Consider the following 19,899-nt stretch of genomic DNA (forward strand, 5'->3'; position numbering starts at 1 on the left):
CTGCTAAGCTTCCCTTTGCATTATTAAATTCCAAGATTCACAGAAAAGCTGTAAGGTGTTTTACCTGCATGAAACTTCAGAACAACTGCATAGTTTGCTGCTAAGTCTTGGTCTGCAACATGTTTTGCTAGAGCTCCACATCCACAGGAAGAGAAGTAAGAGGAAGCATTAAGCATTAAAGCTGTTGACACAAAATAAGCTGCACATAAGCAAAAAGGACATAAGCAAAAGGACATTATCTTTCACAAGGAAGATGATCAGTAAATGAAGGTTAACATACACTCTTGTCTTGTTTTATAGCCATTACTTGCACTGGCAATCAAACATTCAGCTACAACACTCAGGCATGTGACAGGACATGCTTGTCACTCTCCAACCGGGCCCTGGAATGCCATCCGACTGATATTCCTGTTGAAGGCTGCCAGTGTCCTAAAGGATTGTACCTGAACCACAAGAATGAGTGTGTTCGTAAATCTCATTGTCCCTGCTACTTAGAGGACAGAAGGTACATCCTGCCTGACCAGTCAACAATGACTGGTGGGATCACCTGGTAAGTGGGTCAAGTTTAAAGGTGAACAAACTAAAAATAGAAGTGAGGGGTCTTCATGTCTTGGTCAAGGGTCAGTTGCAGTAAGCAGATAAGCACCACATAGCCACCTACTCTAGCAGGATGTCGAAGAGAATCAGGAGAACAACAGCAAGAAAACTTATGGGTAGAGATGTAGACAGTTTACTAAATTTCTTTATTAATAATAAGCAAAAAGCATATTTAATAACCAAAGCAGCATGAACAATCAAAGCTAAGTAAGGGATTGATTCATAACTTCCTGTCAGCAGGCAGCCATTTAGAAATTTCCAGGAAGGCATGAATTTGCCGTGCGTAATGGTTTGTTGGGAAGGTGAGTGCTGTAACTCTAAACATCCCTCCTTCTTCCTTCTTTACCTGAGCTTTTATTGCTGAGCTTGATGTGATATAGTAGGGACTCTTTCTTTGGTCAGTGGGGTCAGCTGTCCTGGCTATGTCCCCTCCCAGCTTTTACTTGGAATGAGAATATTTTGCTTCTCAGCCTCCTCCCTGGCAGGGCAACCTCAGGAGAAAGTATATGCTGGGACACTGTTCAGCACCAGCTGAAACAACATTGTGTTTATCAACAGTGTTTTGGTCACAAATCTGAAACATGGCACCACTGTGCTGCTACAAAGAAAATTAACTCAATTCCAGCCCAAACCAGTACAGTCTCCGTTATTATAATAGCATAAGTTTATTTTTCAAGACCTCTTTTTTGCCCTTTTCTAAACTACAAACATCCTTAACTGAACAGAAAGCATTTGACTTACTTTCAGCTTGAAAATCTTACGGAGAAAAATAGAAAATAATAGCTGAGATCTGATTATTCCTACTGGAAGATTTTGTCAGCAGCACTTAGCTATATACAAACTTCTGGAATTACTTGATAGGCCATCCTCATAATGACAATTGCCTACTAGTGATAATAGTGATAATAGGCTACTATTCATTTTCCAAACTGATGTTACTGTATAGTACAAAAAGAGAAGAGACAAGTTGACTCATATTCCACTTCAAAGGATGGGAAGGAGGTAGTAACATAAGTGAAACATTTTTAATAAAACAATTTTGCAAAAAAATAAAAATGTCTTTCTTAGAAGAGATTTTCATTGATTTTCTTTTTCTCCCTAGCTACTGTGTTAATGGGAGGCTAAGCTGCACAGGCAAACCTCAAAATCCTGCAGGTATGAGTCTGGTACTGTTTACTCAGAAACATTTTTTGTCCTTTATGTTGTAAAATTGCTGCTTTGCTGTTCTCTTTTATGTTAATTTCTCCTCAATGTTGATTTTTCTTCCTTTTTCCTAGAAAGCTGCAAAGCTCCTAAGAAATACATATCATGTTCTGACAATTTAGAAAACAAGTATGGAGCTGCATGTGCCCCTACCTGTCAGATGCTGGCTACTGGAATTGAATGTGTGAGTTTCACAGCTCTGGGATATTTATCCTTTTGAAAGAGGTAGAATGTTTAAGTTGTTACTTAGAAGTAGACTACATTCCTTCTAGTGAAATTGAAGGAATTATTTTATCTGACATGATGCAGTTAAATATCAGGCCATGGACACAAAAATTGTACATATATTTAAGAAGTGATTAAAGAAATTAATTGCATCAATTAATTAATTAAATTATATTAGAATAAATCCATTAAAGATTCTTAACTACATGACTATAATCTTTGCTCAGGTACTCCATAAGCTGTGACTCCATGTCAATGTAAATATGGAGTTTATGCTTCCAGTTCTGTTTTTTTTCAACTCTCTGCTCCTGTTGATCACATAATGCAGGAGACCTGGGCTAGGTGAAGATCTGGGCTGTCCTGAAAGGGTTTTCTTATATTAAAGAAACAGACTAATTTGTAGAATTGTAATACGCTTCCTTGATATGAAGGATATTCTTATGTACTGTTTCTGAAAGACTGGTAGTGATGAAAGATAAGTTTTTCAGAATCTTCAGGTATGTTTAGTATCTCAGACCACAAGTATGTGTTACAGCGTCAGTGGAACTAGTTCAACTGACAGCATGTTAATACAAGGAACATCACAAAACTAAAATCAAGCCCAAACAGAACTTGGCACAGGTTCACTCCTGACGCTGTTCACATCCAGGATAAAATGCATCTCACATTCTTTTCTTTTTGTTTTGCAATCTGTTGGCCTTTCCCAGATACCCACAAAGTGTGAATCAGGCTGTGTCTGTGCTGATGGCCTCTATGAAAATCTCGATGGCAGGTGTGTGCCAGCTGAGGAGTGTCCATGTGAATATGGTGGCCTTGCTTATGGAAGAGGTGAACAAATCCAGACTGAATGTGAGATCTGGTAAGAATCACAGGGATTTTCACTGCACATCCTCTGTTTCACTGAAGGGTACAGCCACATAAAAAAAAGTGTTTAACTGACTGAAGAGTAGGAGATGGCAACAGCTGTAAGGAAGAAATAATATGATGGAGTACAGGGATTAACAGAGAGAGAAGCTTAACATTTGATAATATATGTATGGATAAGAGTCATTGTATCAGCTTCAGGGATGATTTCTGCCTTATATATGTTCAGGAATAAAGGCATCCAGTAGGGCCTGTGACTGTAAATTATATGAAATCAAGTATTATTAACAACTCTACTTAAATAAAGATGAGAGCAAAATATTTTCTATAGTTAAAAGCAGCCGCCCCCAAAAAGATTCCCATCTCTTTAACAGCATCCTTACAGTACTTTATTCCCTTTCCAGTTACTAATCTATTAAAAAAACCACTCCCAAAACTACACAGAGCAGTGACTTCTGATATCATTAAGAGCAAAAATAAATGGATTTTATATACTACTTCTTTAATGAAAGAGCACAAAAACTTATTTAAGGTTTCTTCTTTATTATGAATTCATTTTATAGGCAGTCCATAAATGTTGATTATGGTTCTCATATTAACTGTAACTTGGTCTCAGTGTACATATGTCAATTAATTGGACATGGTATCAATAAAAGTGGATGTATATAAAAATAAGCAGGTGAACATGGCATTTCTTGGAAATCTGAGTGTGTTTTCTCACTCCCAGCACTTGCAAAAAAGGCAAATGGAAATGTGTTCAGAAAACAAGGTGTTCCTCCACCTGTAATCTGTATGGAGAAGGCCACATTACCACCTTTGATGGACAGCGCTTTGTGTTTGATGGCAACTGCGAATACATATTAGCTACGGTAACCTGCTTCCTCCTGGTTATTTCAGCAGCATCTCTGCATCAAGAAATAATAATGACTTACTGAGTTTCTATACGTTATGTTTATTTCAATACCTAGAAAAAATAATTTTACTTCTATAAAAACATCATTTGCATGTGATTATAACCAATTTTAGATTTTTTAATAATATATTTAAACAGTCATTGTATTCTGTACCAGATAAATATGTCTTTTAGGGAAGTTATGTCAGTTTGACCAGCAAAGCAGGGGTAATCACCTTTCAGAACAGAATTACTCATGACATTTTAAGCATCCTGTATTTTCTTATACTTTTATGTTTTAAGTTGGAAGACTTCAAGCACAGTCTATTGAGCCTTTATGCTTCTTGAGGTTTGTTTTGGATTCTTTTTTAGGATGGCTGCAGTGTTAACAGACCCATTTCCTCTTTCAAAATTGTTACTGAGAATGTCATCTGTGGGAAATCAGGAGTTACGTGCTCCAGATCCATCAGCATTTACCTTGGGGTGAGCTCTTCTTTCTGCCATTATCCAGGTTTTCTTCATTTTTGGAAGCTTTAGCTGTATCTTAAGAGAAAGGTCTTGTAAGTGAAATTATGTGCTAAACCTACAGCCTTGGTTTTAACAGGAAATGCCATAGTTTTTTGTTTGTTTTTGTTTTAATTCTCAAGTTGTGCTTCATTCTCCAAGAATCTTGTCTATATAGAAGCCAGGAAATTTTGGAATTTACTCCGCAGTGAATTGCTCAATCAAAAAATACTGTTTTCCTGCTGGAGTATCACAGCATCTGAACTTCAGCAAGGAAAGTACTGAAACTTGATAAGTTGTAACTTCCAGATAAATTTTCTTCCAGAATCTGACAATCATACTGAGAGATGAAACCTTTGCTATTTCTGGGGAAAATCCTGGTGTACAATACAAAGTGATAAAGAACGCCCTTCACCTGATGTTTGATATCATTATCCCAGGAAAATACAACATGACCCTTATTTGGAATAAGCACATGAACTTTTTCATCAAGATCTCCAGAGAAACACAGGTATTGCAGTATGATTTCCTTAAAGTGTTCCTCCATTCAGACTGAACTGCACAGTTGCCTTGAATCTCTATGAATGTCAAAGGGTTTCCAGAAAAGCTATTAGCAATTAATTTTTATCATTATCTTCAAAACAGCAGAGATCTTCACAGGAGGCTAACTTCTAAGGGATTTCTGTACTAAATTCAGGAAATGTTTGACCTAAGTGTTTGTAATTTATGCAGCTGCACATTTGAATTTGATCTCTAAATTACAACAGTTTACAGTTTAGGGGAGAAACCCATGCACAACTATGTTGTGAGAATCTGTAGATGATAGTCACTCCTAAAGCACAGAAACTGTCAGTAATCAAAAGGGAAGGTGAGAATTGTAACTTGCTGAACTGATATTGGTGCTTTCATTGAATCTAGGAAACGATCTGTGGTTTGTGCGGGAACTATAATGGCAACATGAAGGATGACTTTGAAACTCGAAGCAAATATGTGGCATCAAATGAGCTGGAATTTGTCAACTCTTGGAAAGAGAATCCCCTCTGTGGGGATGTGTACTTTGTAGTGGACCCCTGTAGCAAGAACCCTTATCGTAAAGCATGGGCAGAAAAGACATGTTCCATCATCAACAGCCAAGCTTTTTCTGCCTGTCACAATAAGGTAAGAATTTATTTGCTCTTTTTATTATTTATAGGCATAATCTGTATTCTTCCAAATGCTCATGCTCCAACAGGTGATTTTCTGTTTGGCAAAATGTTTCAATAAAATACATGTTAAAAATTTTATCGCTCACATTTATGTTAATCTCCTTTTTTTTGTGTGTACTTCATCATCCCTTTTGTGAATACAAAAGCTAAATATGGTATTAATGATTAATTAAAACTATGAGAGTGAAAAAAGAATGAAGACTTAAGAATCAGGAATTAGTCAATCTGTGGTGGTGCCTTTTGATAATTAATCAATGCATTTTCAGGTGGTGAATACCAGTGAGAAAAGTGGATTATGCTGCAGTGGCTATTCATATACATAGAGTATAATAGGCACAAAATAATCTTGGAAAATGAATCCCTTCCTTTTGCCATGCAGGTGAATCGGATGCCCTACTATGAGGCCTGTGTGCGAGACTCCTGTGGTTGTGACATTGGAGGGGACTGTCAGTGCATGTGTGACTCCATTGCAGTCTATGCCATGGCCTGCTTGGAAAAAGGCATCTGCATTGACTGGAGGACACCCGAGTTCTGTCGTGAGTTTCCTTAAGCTCGCCTTAAACAGCTTTAAGAGATTTTTATTGTCAGCATATTCATTTGGCAACATAGGAAACCTATTAAAAACCACCTCAAAGTTTGCATTTTCTGTGTGGTCAAGGAGTTGATCTCAGCCAGCTGGGTTTTGAAATCTGTGCTTTTCTGCTAAATTAACCAAAATATTTTAACTCTTATTACCATGGAGTAATGAGAGAGAAAATAATGTGGTCACAGAAAGCAGATTGTTTATTCTGCTATCACTGTATAGTGCACTGTGAGTTTGCCGACAGAGAAAGCATGAAATTATAAAAAATGTTTCATTTGAGCTCTGATGAAATCACCTTCTGTGTGGATGTCAAGGGAATGAAGACAGCTGTGTTGGCTGGAACACTGTAAATGACATCAAGGTGTTCCAAAACAGCACATATAGAGGAAAAAAGAGGATGAACATGCTATAAATCAATGTTTGAGTTGTCATCTTTGAGGTTTTTCTTTCCACATTTCAATATATTGTATATGAAAAGTTGTGGAAATGCCTTACTGTACTTGCAAAAAAGAAACTGACTTCCATGAGTTAAAATATATATCTACATCAAAAACTAATCACTTCAGTGAAGGTTTTTATTATTCCAACTGTTAATTAATTTTGTTGTCCTTCTAGTGCTGTGGAAATATCATGCCATTAATTTGAAAAAAAAAATCTGACTTCTCTCTTGCTTGTTATTTTTTTAGCTGTCTATTGTGAATATTACAATTCTCATAAAAGAACAGGAATTGATGATGCTTTTTCCCATGGCTACAATGATGACAAATGCTATTGGCACTACAGGCCTTGTAACTGTCCAAATCAAAACTACAAATATGTCAATATGGAAGGTAATAACCCTACTACAGTAAACCAGGAAACAGTAACATAATTGTTTTCAGTGCTGTTTTTTTTTTTAATTTTTAATCAATCATATCACAATTAAATAATGGTAATCTAATTGATGTTATTTTTGAAGAAGTTTTGCTGATCTTTCCCTTACTAGTAGTATTTTAAATACATAATCAACTCAGTAGATGTACTATATTTAGCTTTATATCAAGCTCAGCCTGTCTGGAAGAGAAATTCTGACTTGAACCAAATCAAAAGAATGCACTGTACTTAGGAAAGAAAACATGTGGGGAAATAAATTAATATTTTATTATTATATTAATTAATTAACTAATTAATTAATACATTATTATTATATTTTTATTAAACAAATGGATATAGCTGGAAAAACCAAACAAATTCCTACATATACAAAACCTATTTCTGAGCTTTTGGAAATACTTACCTGAATAGATGATGTTGCAATTGATACTATTTTTTAATAACAGAAATATAATATATTCAATTGTAAATAGTGTAAATTAAATACCTTTCTCTGAGAAATGTAAAACAAACTTCTCTTCCCCTTTCTTCAGGCTGTTACAACTGCTCTCATGATGAATACTTTGACCATGAAGAGGAAAGGTGCATGCCATGTGGTAAGCAGCATTTCTTTTTCCCAGTAACTTGAAAACCATACTACAATATTTGCACAGACTCACAGAAGATATTTTTCTAGTATCTCTCAAAAAATGAGTGTTCATTTAAACATAACTTCCTTTCAAAATAAACCCATTACTATACTGCTTGTAAAATAAAGTACTGGTGTTCTAATCTGAGTGAGGCACAGGCCCTGCAGAGCTGTGAGTCTCAGAGATATTCAACACATTTTGGGAAAAAGGGAATGTGCAGCAGAAGAGCAGATTTAGCTACTGGACTCAATAAATGTCTTTTTAGAGTTTTGTTGGGTTTTTTAAATAATTTGAGGTTTATTACCATATGGCTTATTTACATGAAAATGTATCATCTTAAATAATGTTTTGGATAGACTCTAGCTGGACAGTTTGGATTTTCATGCAGGTGTTAAAAGAAACAAAACCTTAAGAACAAAAATCTTATTACAAAATTCTATATTGTGTAACCAGGATCTCAGCTCTTGGTTTCCCTTACATACAAAACCATGTTCCACTAGCCCTGAAAACTGAGGTGCCCTTAGACATAAAAGTCATAACAAAGATAGAAAAAACTTACTAGTGTTCATTATAATAATGAGATGTATTGATTTCTTTGTAATTAAGTCCTTTGATGTGGATTTGACCACTGAAATATGTAACATTAAATACCTTCAGGAATACCTCCATAATTAGCACAATTCCTGGAATCCAATCCAATGAGATTTGCCTTATCTGGGATGTTTTAATATGCTTTTATTCACAAATTTAACTTGTTTTGCTTTTATGTAACAGGACAAGTAAACGTTACCACCACACCCGAACCATCTTCTCCTTCACCAGGTTAGTTTACACAGTTGATGAACTGTGTTACTGATACACTGATATTATGTCCTCATAAGTGTTTATGAAATCAGTAATGTCCTTTTCTGTGTGATAGAGCAGCATTATCAGTTTCACATGCATAAGGTGAAATGATGAAAAATACCCTGGTACCATAATATCCTGGGCTGCATCAAAAGCTGCATGGCCAGCAGGTCAAGGGAGGGCACTGTGCCCCTCTGCTCTGATGAGAGCCCACCTGGAATGCTCTGTCCAGCTCTGCAGTCTTTAATTCAAGAAAGACAGAGGAGGGCCACAAAAATGACCAGAGGGCTGGAACACCTCTCCTGTGAGAAAATTCTGAGAGCTGGTGTTGTTCAGGCTGGGGTGGAGAAGGCTCCATGGAGACCTCTTCGTGGCTTTTCAGTACTTGAATGGGGCTTATAAAAAAGATGGGGACAGACTTTTTAAGTAGGGCTTGTTGTGATGGGACGAAGAGTAATGGTTTTAAATCAGAAGAGATTAGATTCAGACCAGGTAAAAGGAAGAAATTGTTTATGATGAGGCTGGTAAAACACTGGAAGATGTTGCCCAGAGAGACTGTTGAATCCCCTTACCTGGAAGCATTCAGTTCAGGCTGGAGAGGCCTTTGAGCAGCCTGACCTAGTTGAATACATCCCTCCTCATTGCAGAGGGAGTGGATAAGATTATCTGTAATGGTCTGTGCCAAACCAAGTCGTTCTATGATTCTATGATGAATCAATGATGAAAAGGATCTCACAAAAATTTATGCCAAATCTTACTAAGGACTGGCCACATAACACTTCAACAATTGAAGAAAGTCTTGATAGAATTGTGTGACTGACTATACCAAACCCCTATAGCCTGGTACAGGAAAGGAATCTACACATGCTGATCTTAAATTTGTTAGAAATTCCATTAATTTTCCTGAAGACAGATGGTATTGGAAAACTGTACATTGTGGGTTGTGTGAATAATAAAATTATGGATACTACTGGATATAGGATTGGAATATTGTTCCATCTCTGCTGATTTGAACAAGTATTTATGCCAAATTCACTTTAAAGTGAAGAAGAAGTTTTAAAGCATCTCCAAGAATACTGATTTCATGTATTCACTGAACATGATAGCAAAGGAAGCAATGGATAACAGCTCTTCAAGGTTTAATTTAAAAAGTAATGGGTTTTAATAGTAGCTACAACTAATAGCTATAAAAACACTGGGTTTGCTTTAGAAAAATTCCATTTATATAGATATTAATAGATTATTGAGGACTATTTCTTATCTTTTCATTTTTTTTTCTCTTAGTAACAACGGTGCAGCCTAAAGTAACAAAGAGCTCTACCACAAGCACACTACTAACAGAACCTAGTACTTCTTCTGCAACAGCTGTATCAGTTGAGACTACTGAGACTACAAATCCAACAATAACTGCAAAAATTACAATTCCAAAAACTTCACCCTCACAACCTCTTGTCACAGTCAAGTCAACAACTGGTAGGTTTTTAGCGTTATTGTATAAAATAAATTGTGGCAAACTTGCTCTATATCTCTGTACATGGTTGAGATACCATTCCTAGGTATGTATTTCAGTTTCATACAACATCCAAGCATTAGACTCCAAATCATGAAGCAGGCAAAGCAGGCTTCCAGAAAGGAATTTATTAACCAGAAATGTTCAGAAGTGTAGATTGAAAGTGCATGAAAAGATAAAGGATATAGACAGTAGGTTAAAAATGCAAGCAAAAGGTGACTCATCTGAGAAACAGAGTTGGAAGTTCTATAATCAGTGAGCAAGCCCAGCTCCAGCTGGGTTTATTAGCTCAGCTTCAGCCTCTTTTCCACTTGTTCACTTATGGAGTTCAAGGAGCACCCAATCTGTTGACTCTGAATAATGTAAGCAAGCTGCAAAGCAGAGTCATACAGGTATCAGTGCAGCAGCTCTGTCTAGGTTTCTAAAGTCCTAATCTCTGGAGGATGACTCTGCCAGCATAGATTACTTTCTTATTCTGTGGCTTGTGGAGCCTCATTTAGCCTCATACCAACATGCACTTCAGCTAGTAAACCATCTTGGACCATGGCTCAGGGAAAGCAGAGGTAAAAATAGGTCCCAAAGGAGTCAAAACACACAAAAGCTGACACTGTGAGAGATGATTTATGCACTGAGGCAAGGAGAGTCTATAGTATGATGTTATTTAGCTTTTCAATACAAATTGCAGAAAGCTGCAAGTATGGCTTTGGATTTGGAGCATAATAAAAGCCAATGGACAAAGCCCATTCAGACTTTAGCCAAAGTGACAAAAAGAGCTAACTGTTTAAAAAAATTATATTTTCCTGTATTAGATTTGTTTAATATAGAAAATTAGAACAAAGACAGACATGAGACAATAGAAAACAAATATAAGTACAGAAATATTTGGTAAGCTTAAAAGAACATGAATACAACAGTCATACTGAAAATATTTGAAAAATAAAAATTAAAATATTAATAACTCTAAAATATTAATAACTTATCTGGTTTTAATTTTTCTATTAATTGGTTACTCACATTATATTTTTATCTTTACTCCAAAAGAACATACAACATCAATTTTTACCACACCAAACATGACTACAACCATCACTACTCCTTCCATAACTACCTCAATGAAAAGAACCTTGGCCACTACACCAAAGTCTGTTCCCTCATCACCTTTTGCCTCATCAACCGCTGCTTCAACAGAGACAGAGAAAACAGGGGTCACCTCACCACCCTTCAAGACCACCACCAAAGGGGAGATGGCAACTTCCTCAATACCTACTCAAACCACAACTCAGAGCACAACTTTCAGCCAGCCTAAACTAACAACAGCAGGTAAATAGCACTTTCTTATATCTGTCAGGTGAATCCATCACTCATTAGACATATATCAATATACTCTTTATAAAAAGACCTCAGGCATTCTTACTCGTGGTCTTAACATTGCAAATAGAAAGGAAAGGTCATGGATAAGAAGTGTGACTAAAATGGAAATTTGTCTTGCAACAGAGCAAGCGTCTGACATCTGAATATGATGTTAAGCTAACATTTCTCTTCCAACACTTCCTCCAAATTTAGACAAAATCTCTCTATGCTTCAAAGCAAGTTCTTAAAATTCACAGACCAAAGAATATATATTCCCCTACCCTTTGTAAGAAATGCTCCCCTCAAAAATATTAACCTGAATGTCTGACACTCAATATACAAAGAAGGACAGCCTCCTCTGAGGCTGTATGGCAACATATATTACTACATTAGCAGCTGATAGGCTGGGACAGTGTGTGGTGGGAAGTCTGTTGTAGTGGGAAGGCAGCTGTATGCTCTTTCCCAAATCCAAGTCTCTCCCACAAACTACTGTTGGGGTGCATATATCTGGGTCTTCTTGTGCAAGCAGTTACAGCTTCCTCTAGAACCTTACCAGCTCCCAACCATTACTAATATTAATTCTTTCATCACAGAGAGTGAGGGAACCGAAGCAACCACTCTGCACTACCCAGAAGGCAAGTAAAAGGGACAAGGGGGATGCCCTTGGCCTAAGACTCTGCTTCACTTATCCCAGCCTTTCCAGATGATGGTATTGCCCAGTTTGGAATACCTGGGAGGGGAAACATGCATCCATTGAGGCTCTTCTTTCCTCAGGAGCTTCAGAAAAGGCAGGGAGTGTAGAATTTCAGAGGCCCCCTTCAGACCTGCCCTCAATCAACTTGTGCTTTTCTCTCTGTAGTTGTCACCCACATAAGAACAACGTTGACACCGCCTGTGCAGCACCTTGTCACACAGACACAGACCACCCCTGCCATGTCCACCAGCAGCACCTCTGTCCTGAGAGAGACCAGCCCTGCCACCAGCCCAGAAGTTCCACTGACAAGGACATTTCCAAGCTCTAGCTCTTTGCTTGTCACCTCAGCCTCGTCTGCTTCTTCCCTCTCCTCAACACAGCTGGGAACATCATATCCTGGTAAGGCTCCCTCCTGCCCTTCCTGCTGCTCTGCCTGCTTCTTCTAGCTCCCACCCTTCTCTCCTAAGCAGCATGTCCCACAAAGTCCTCAGTTTTGATACTCATTCTCAATTGCCCCTGCTATTGCCATGGGACACTGGCAGCTCCTGGGCCTGACCCACAAATGACCCTGACTGTATCCTCCTCCCTGCAACTTCAGGGCTTTGGCTCTGGGGCACAGGCCTCTATGAGGGTTCAGGCATCCATGAGTTCCTGCCCTACAGCTACCAATCACACACAAGCTAAAGCACCTCCCTCTTGTTACAGTGCTGCCCTGGGAATTCACAGTGGGGTAGGAGTGAACAAAAGACATGGAAACTGGAAACATCTCCAGTTTACAGCTCAGGACAGTTTTGAGTGAGAGGCATAACCCAAGGCATCATCTTCAGCCAAAGGATGCCTAGGTCCTGGCACAGCCATGAAAAGTGCAGTTCAACAAATATGACCTCATGGACCAATGCTGATCCTGAGTGCAAGAGTCACCAGTGGAGGGTGGGCAAGAAAGTGTACTCTCAAATCCAGGCTTAAGTTCTTTCTGTTAGACCCACATGCCAGAGTTGTCTTAGTGTTGATCCTCCTTTGGGAAGATGCCACAACATGCTTTGCCTAGAATCCTTCCCAAGGACTCAATCATTCTTTTCTCTCATCCCTTTCTTTGTAGCAAGGGAGCCAACCAGAGCTAAGACACCAACTACTAAAGTAGTAACAGGTGAGTGCTCTGGTCATGGAAGAAATAAAAGTCATCCCTGGCCAATGCATCCATATCCCTTTAGTAGCCACAGCCCACCCATGGATCCCTCCCAGAGGAGTCTGCATCAAGACAATTTCAAACTACCAGCAAACAAGTGATACCTCTTCCCCATTCAACTGTTCCAGGAAGAAGGAGATAAGTCCCTAGAGGTCAGTCTTCAAAATGGTCAAGAGCAAGCACTTTTGAAACAGAAACAGGACAGGATGGATTTAGGGTAATGGACACATAAATAACTGAAAAGAACCCCAGAAACCCAAAACCAACCAGATTTACTGGGAACGAGGCCTCCAATCCTGCACCATAACTGCGCAAAAAAGCTCAAAAACACAAAAGTCTACAAACCAACATCCCATAAGCCAGCAATATGCAACTGACCTGTGCTTCCCTCCTTTCAGCCTTCACCCACGAAGAGTCTGCTGTGCCACACACTGGGACACCTGTGACCACACACAAGACCAGCACAGCCACGTCCATCAGCAGCACCTCCAAGACCTCTGTCTCCACAGGGCCCAGCCCAACAAGCAGCACAGGAGCCCCTCTGGAAACAACCTCTGCACATCCCAGCTCTCCACCTGCCCCCAGCAGCCCGCTCAGCACAAGGCTGCCCTCCACTGCCACCACTTCCACAGGCTCCTCCACAGCAGCTGCCAGCACCAGCCCCAGGCCTACACCTACAACCCTGAGGCCCAGGCCCTCTTCCCCAACAACCCAAGCTGCAAAGGAGTCTCCTGTAACAGAGTCCTCTGCACCCACCACAGCCAAAACCAGCACGCTGCCATTGCCTGCTTCTTCTCCCTCCTCAACTGTGTCCTCAACATGGCTCAGCTCCTCACAGCCTGGTAAGACTCCTTCCTGCCCATCCTGGTGCTTCCCATTCTCTCCCTTTTCCTTTCTTCATTTCTAGCAGTGCAGATTGTTTTAGTTTTCGCTCCCCAATCTCCTTTTTTTTCATCAGCACAGTGGTGTGGCCATCCTTCAATATGGCCCTGGGAAAAGGTCACTCCCATGTGTCCTAACATGCCAGTCTTGGAGGGGCAATCCTTGCACACTTCTTGTACCTTGAAGGGACATGAATATTCATAAAGAGCCATGTTCCAGGAAAAGGAAGAGAGATTTTGCGCCTAGGAAGGCACACAGTTCATTTAATCCCTTTTGAGGGGCAAGTGACAGAAGCTCGTGGACAGGACACATTCCTAATCCACTCTCAAATTTGGGAATACTCACTAGACTACAGAAATTCTGATTCAACTTATGCTTGCAGTCTGCAGCTTTGAGCAATCTTCTTTGCTTTCCCCTTCTGCCCTCATTCTCAACTGACCTGTGATTTCCTCCTTGCAGCCTTCACCCATGAAGAGTCTGCTGTGCCACACATTGAGACACCTGTGACCACACACAAGACCAGCACAGCCACCTCCATCAGCAGCACCTCCAAGACCTCTGTCTCCACAGGGCCCAGCCCAACAAGCAGCACAGGAGCCCCTCTGGAAACAACCTCTGCACATCCCAGCTCTCCACCTGCCCCCAGCAGCCCGCTCAGCACAAGGCTGCCCTCCACTGCCACCACTTCCACAGGCTCCTCCACAGCAGCTGCCAGCACCAGCACCAGGCCCACACCTACAACCCTGAGGCCCAGGCCCTCTTCCCCAACAACCCAAGCTGCAAAGGAGTCTCCTGTAACAGAGTCCTCTGCACCCACCACAGCCAAAACCAGCACGCTGCCATTGCCTGCTTCTTCTCCCTCCTCAACATGGCTCAGCTCCTCACAGTCTAGTAAGGCTCCCTCCTACCCATCCTGCTACTTCCCCTTGCTCTCCCATTTCCCTTCTTAGGTTCCAGTAGCACAGGCTCCTTGGAAATGTGTTTTCATTTTTACTCCCCATTCCCCCTTCTTTCTGGTTTGGAACACTGGTATGGCCTTACTTTGTTATGGCTCTCAGGCACTGATCTCTCCCTTATATCCTGAACTGCCAGTCTCAGAGGGGGCTGTCCTTAAGCTCTGCCTGCTCCCTGAAGTGACACATGCATATCCACACAGGTATCTCTTCCAGGAAAAGGTACTTGGATCTTACCTTTTGGAAGGCACTGTGTCCATTTCCTCCCTTTTTCTGAAAGAATCCAGACAGCAGCTTGTAGACAGGACCTACAGTAAAAGTGTTCCCTTTTTCCCAGGAACACTCAGTGCAGCACAGCACTGCTCTTTCTGTTTATATCCCCAGTCTAACTCCTCTGACTATACACATTTCATTTTTCACTGTCCTCATACTCAGTTGAGCTCTGCTTTCTTCCTGGCAGCCTTCACCCATCAAGTGCCACATGCTGAGACAGCTGTAACCACAGAGAAGACCACGGCCTCCACGTCCATCAGCAGCACCTCCAAGACCTCTGTCTCCACAGGGCCCAGCCCAGCAAGCAGCACAGGAGCCCCTCTGGAAACAACCTCTGCACATCCCAGCTCTCCACCTGCCCCCAGCAGCCCGCTCAGCACAAGGCTGCCCTCCACTGCCACCACTTCCACAGGCTCCTCCACAGCAGCTGCCAGCACCAGCCCCAGGCCTACAGCTACAACCCTGAGGCCCAGGCCCTCTTCCCCAACAACCCAAGCTGCAAAGGAGTCTCCTGTAACAGAGTCCTCTGCACCCACCACAGCCAAAACCAGCACGCTGCCATTGCCTGCTTCTTCTCCCTCCTCAACTGTGTCCTCAACATGGCTCAGCTCCTCACAGCCTGGTAAGGCTCCTTCCTACCCATCCTGGTGCTTTGCCTTGTCTCCACTTTCCATTTATCTTTTCCAGGCACAGTTGTTCCTTGAACAGTTGTTTTAGTTTTTACTCCCTATTCCCCCTTCTTTCTGGTTTGGAACACTGGTACGGCCTTAATTTGTTATGACTCTCAGGCACTGGTCTCTGACATGAAGCCTGCCTATCTAACAGAAGATTGACCTTATGCTCTGGCTAGTTATTGAATGGAGACATGCATATCCAGACAGGGTTCTCTTCTAAGATCACCTACTGGGATCTCTCCTGTTTGAAGCAACTGTGTCCAATTCTTCCCTTTTTAGGACAGAAAGAAGGCAGTGGCTAGTGGGAAGGACTCACAAACCCAGTATTCCTTTTCCCAGGAGTACTCACTGCAGCATAGGCATTCCATTTTAGATCCTATCCCCAGTTTGACTCCTCTGACAACCTCCATTTCCTACTTTCCTTGTCTTTGTCATTAGCTGACCTGTGCTTCCCTCCTTTCAGCCTTCACCCACGAAGAGTCTGCTGTGCCACACACTGGGACACCTGTGACCACACACAAGACCAGCACAGCCACGTCCATCAGCAGCACCTCCAAGACCTCTGTCTCCACAGGGCCCAGCCCAACAAGCAGCACAGGAGCCCCTCTGGAAACAACCTCTGCACATCCCAGCTCTCCACCTGCCCCCAGCAGCCCGCTCAGCACAAGGCTGCCCTCCACTGCCACCACTTCCACAGGCTCCTCCACAGCAGCTGCCAGCACCAGCCCCAGGCCTACACCTACAACCCTGAGGCCCAGGCCCTCTTCCCCAACAACCCAAGCTGTAAAGGAGTCTCCTGTAACAGAGTCCTCTGCACCCACCACAGCCAAAACCAGCACGCTGCCATTGCCTGCTTCTTCTCCCTCCTCAACTGTGTCCTCAACATGGCTCAGCTCCTCACAGCCTGGTAAGACTCCTTCCTGCCCATCCTGGTGCTTCCCATTCTCTCCCTTTTCCTTTCTTCATTTCTAGCAGTGCAGATTGTTTTAGTTTTCGCTCCCCAATCTCCTTTTTTTTCATCAGCACAGTGGTGTGGCCATCCTTCAATATGGCCCTGGGAAAAGGTCACTCCCATGTGTCCTAACATGCCAGTCTTGGAGGGGCAATCCTTGCACACTTCTTGTACCTTGAAGGGACATGAATATTCATAAAGAGCCATGTTCCAGGAAAAGGAAGAGAGATTTTGCGCCTAGGAAGGCACACAGTTCATTTAATCCCTTTTGAGGGGCAAGTGACAGAAGCTCGTGGACAGGACACATTCCTAATCCACTCTCAAATTTGGGAATACTCACTAGACTACAGAAATTCTGATTCAACTTATGCTTGCAGTCTGCAGCTTTGAGCAATCTTCTTTGCTTTCCCCTTCTGCCCTCATTCTCAACTGACCTGTGATTTCCTCCTTGCAGCCTTCACCCATGAAGAGTCTGCTGTGCCACACATTGAGACACCTGTGACCACACACAAGACCAGCACAGCCACCTCCATCAGCAGCACCTCCAAGACCTCTGTCTCCACAGGGCCCAGCCCAACAAGCAGCACAGGAGCCCCTCTGGAAACAACCTCTGCACATCCCAGCTCTCCACCTGCCCCCAGCAGCCCGCTCAGCACAAGGCTGCCCTCCACTGCCACCACTTCCACAGGCTCCTCCACAGCAGCTGCCAGCACCAGCCCCAGGCCTACAGCTACAACCCTGAGGCCCAGGCCCTCTTCCCCAACAACCCAAGCTGCAAAGGAGTCTCCTGTAACAGAGTCCTCTGCACCCACCACAGCCAAAACCAGCACGCTGCCATTGCCTGCTTCTTCTCCCTCCTCAACATGGCTCAGCTCCTCACAGTCTAGTAAGGCTCCCTCCTACCCATCCTGCTACTTCCCCTTGCTCTCCCATTTCCCTTCTTAGGTTCCAGTAGCACAGGCTCCTTGGAAATGTGTTTTCATTTTTACTCCCCATTCCCCCTTCTTTCTGGTTTGGAACACTGGTATGGCCTTACTTTGTTATGGCTCTCAGGCACTGATCTCTCCCTTATATCCTGAACTGCCAGTCTCAGAGGGGGCTGTCCTTAAGCTCTGCCTGCTCCCTGAAGTGACACATGCATATCCACACAGGTATCTCTTCCAGGAAAAGGTACTTGGATCTTACCTTTTGGAAGGCACTGTGTCCATTTCCTCCCCTTTTCTGAAAGAATCCAGACAGCAGCTTGTAGACAGGACCTACAGTAAAAGTGTTCCCTTTTTCCCAGGAACACTCAGTGCAGCACAGCACTGCTCTTTCTGTTTATATCCCCAGTCTAACTCCTCTGACTATACACATTTCATTTTTCACTGTCCTCATACTCAGTTGAGCTCTGCTTTCTTCCTGGCAGCCTTCACCCATCAAGTGCCACATGCTGAGACAGCTGTAACCACAGAGAAGACCACGGCCTCCACGTCCATCAGCAGCACCTCCAAGACCTCTGTCTCCACAGGGCCCAGCCCAGCAAGCAGCACAGGAGCCCCTCTGGAAACAACCTCTGCACATCCCAGCTCTCCACCTGCCCCCAGCAGCCCGCTCAGCACAAGGCTGCCCTCCACTGCCACCACTTCCACAGGCTCCTCCACAGCAGCTGCCAGCACCAGCCCCAGGCCTACAGCTACAACCCTGAGGCCCAGGCCCTCTTCCCCAACAACCCAAGCTGCAAAGGAGTCTCCTGTAACAGAGTCCTCTGCACCCACCACAGCCAAAACCAGCACGCTGCCATTGCCTGCTTCTTCTCCCTCCTCAACTGTGTCCTCAACATGGCTCAGCTCCTCACAGCCTGGTAAGGCTCCTTCCTACCCATCCTGGTGCTTTGCCTTGTCTCCACTTTCCATTTATCTTTTCCAGGCACAGTTGTTCCTTGAACAGTTGTTTTAGTTTTTACTCCCTATTCCCCCTTCTTTCTGGTTTGGAACACTGGTACGGCCTTAATTTGTTATGACTCTCAGGCACTGGTCTCTGACATGAAGCCTGCCTATCTAACAGAAGATTGACCTTATGCTCTGGCTAGTTATTGAATGGAGACATGCATATCCAGACAGGGTTCTCTTCTAAGATCACCTACTGGGATCTCTCCTGTTTGAAGCAACTGTGTCCAATTCTTCCCTTTTTAGGACAGAAACAAGGCAGTGGCTAGTGGGAAGGACTCACAAACCCAGTATTCCTTTTCCCAGGAGTACTCACTGCAGCATAGGCATTCCATTTTAGATCCTATCCCCAGTTTGACTCCTCTGACAACCTCCATTTCCTACTTTCCTTGTCTTTGTCATTAGCTGACCTGTGCTTCCCTCCTTTCAGCCTTCACCCACGAAGAGTCTGCTGTGCCACACACTGGGACACCTGTGACCACACACAAGACCAGCACAGCCACGTCCATCAGCAGCACCTCCAAGACCTCTGTCTCCACAGGGCCCAGCCCAACAAGCAGCACAGGAGCCCCTCTGGAAACAACCTCTGCACATCCCAGCTCTCCACCTGCCCCCAGCAGCCCGCTCAGCACAAGGCTGCCCTCCACTGCCACCACTTCCACAGGCTCCTCCACAGCAGCTGCCAGCACCAGCCCCAGGCCTACAGCTACAACCCTGAGGCCCAGGCCCTCTTCCCCAACAACCCAAGCTGTAAAGGAGTCTCCTGTAACAGAGTCCTCTGCACCCACCACAGCCAAAACCAGCACGCTGCCATTGCCTGCTTCTTCTCCCTCCTCAACTGTGTCCTCAACATGGCTCAGCTCCTCACAGCCTGGTAAGACTCCTTCCTGCCCATCCTGGTGCTTCCCATTCTCTCCCTTTTCCTTTCTTCATTTCTAGCAGTGCAGATTGTTTTAGTTTTCGCTCCCCAATCTCCTTTTTTTTCATCAGCACAGTGGTGTGGCCATCCTTCAATATGGCCCTGGGAAAAGGTCACTCCCATGTGTCCTAACATGCCAGTCTTGGAGGGGCAATCC

At 42.9% G+C, this 19,899-nt stretch overlaps 1 protein-coding gene across 1 annotated transcript in view; it reads left to right on the plus strand.

Moving 5' to 3' along the window:
• MUC6 (mucin 6, oligomeric mucus/gel-forming) overlaps window positions 1-19,899 on the plus strand; it is a 44,299-nt gene that overhangs the window by 18,328 nt on the left and 6,072 nt on the right. Inside the window, exons 17-37 of the mRNA XM_056492091.1 lie at window positions 301-550; window positions 1,700-1,752; window positions 1,875-1,984; window positions 2,733-2,884; window positions 3,617-3,758; window positions 4,154-4,264; window positions 4,611-4,796; window positions 5,204-5,443; window positions 5,870-6,026; window positions 6,760-6,903; window positions 7,480-7,542; window positions 8,350-8,397; window positions 9,706-9,894; window positions 11,875-11,916; window positions 12,141-12,374; window positions 13,075-13,122; window positions 15,457-15,722; window positions 15,792-15,891; window positions 16,407-16,850; window positions 18,304-18,733; window positions 19,246-19,692. Coding sequence (XP_056348066.1) covers window positions 301-550; window positions 1,700-1,752; window positions 1,875-1,984; window positions 2,733-2,884; window positions 3,617-3,758; window positions 4,154-4,264; window positions 4,611-4,796; window positions 5,204-5,443; window positions 5,870-6,026; window positions 6,760-6,903; window positions 7,480-7,542; window positions 8,350-8,397; window positions 9,706-9,894; window positions 11,875-11,916; window positions 12,141-12,374; window positions 13,075-13,122; window positions 15,457-15,722; window positions 15,792-15,891; window positions 16,407-16,850; window positions 18,304-18,733; window positions 19,246-19,692 — 3,856 coding nt within the window. The remainder of the gene's footprint in view (window positions 1-300; window positions 551-1,699; window positions 1,753-1,874; window positions 1,985-2,732; window positions 2,885-3,616; window positions 3,759-4,153; window positions 4,265-4,610; window positions 4,797-5,203; window positions 5,444-5,869; window positions 6,027-6,759; window positions 6,904-7,479; window positions 7,543-8,349; window positions 8,398-9,705; window positions 9,895-11,874; window positions 11,917-12,140; window positions 12,375-13,074; window positions 13,123-15,456; window positions 15,723-15,791; window positions 15,892-16,406; window positions 16,851-18,303; window positions 18,734-19,245; window positions 19,693-19,899) is intronic.

The sequence above is a fragment of the Oenanthe melanoleuca genome, chromosome 5 (assembly GCF_029582105.1).
Source record: "Oenanthe melanoleuca isolate GR-GAL-2019-014 chromosome 5, OMel1.0, whole genome shotgun sequence".
NCBI classification, from domain to species: Eukaryota; Metazoa; Chordata; class Aves; order Passeriformes; family Muscicapidae; genus Oenanthe; species Oenanthe melanoleuca.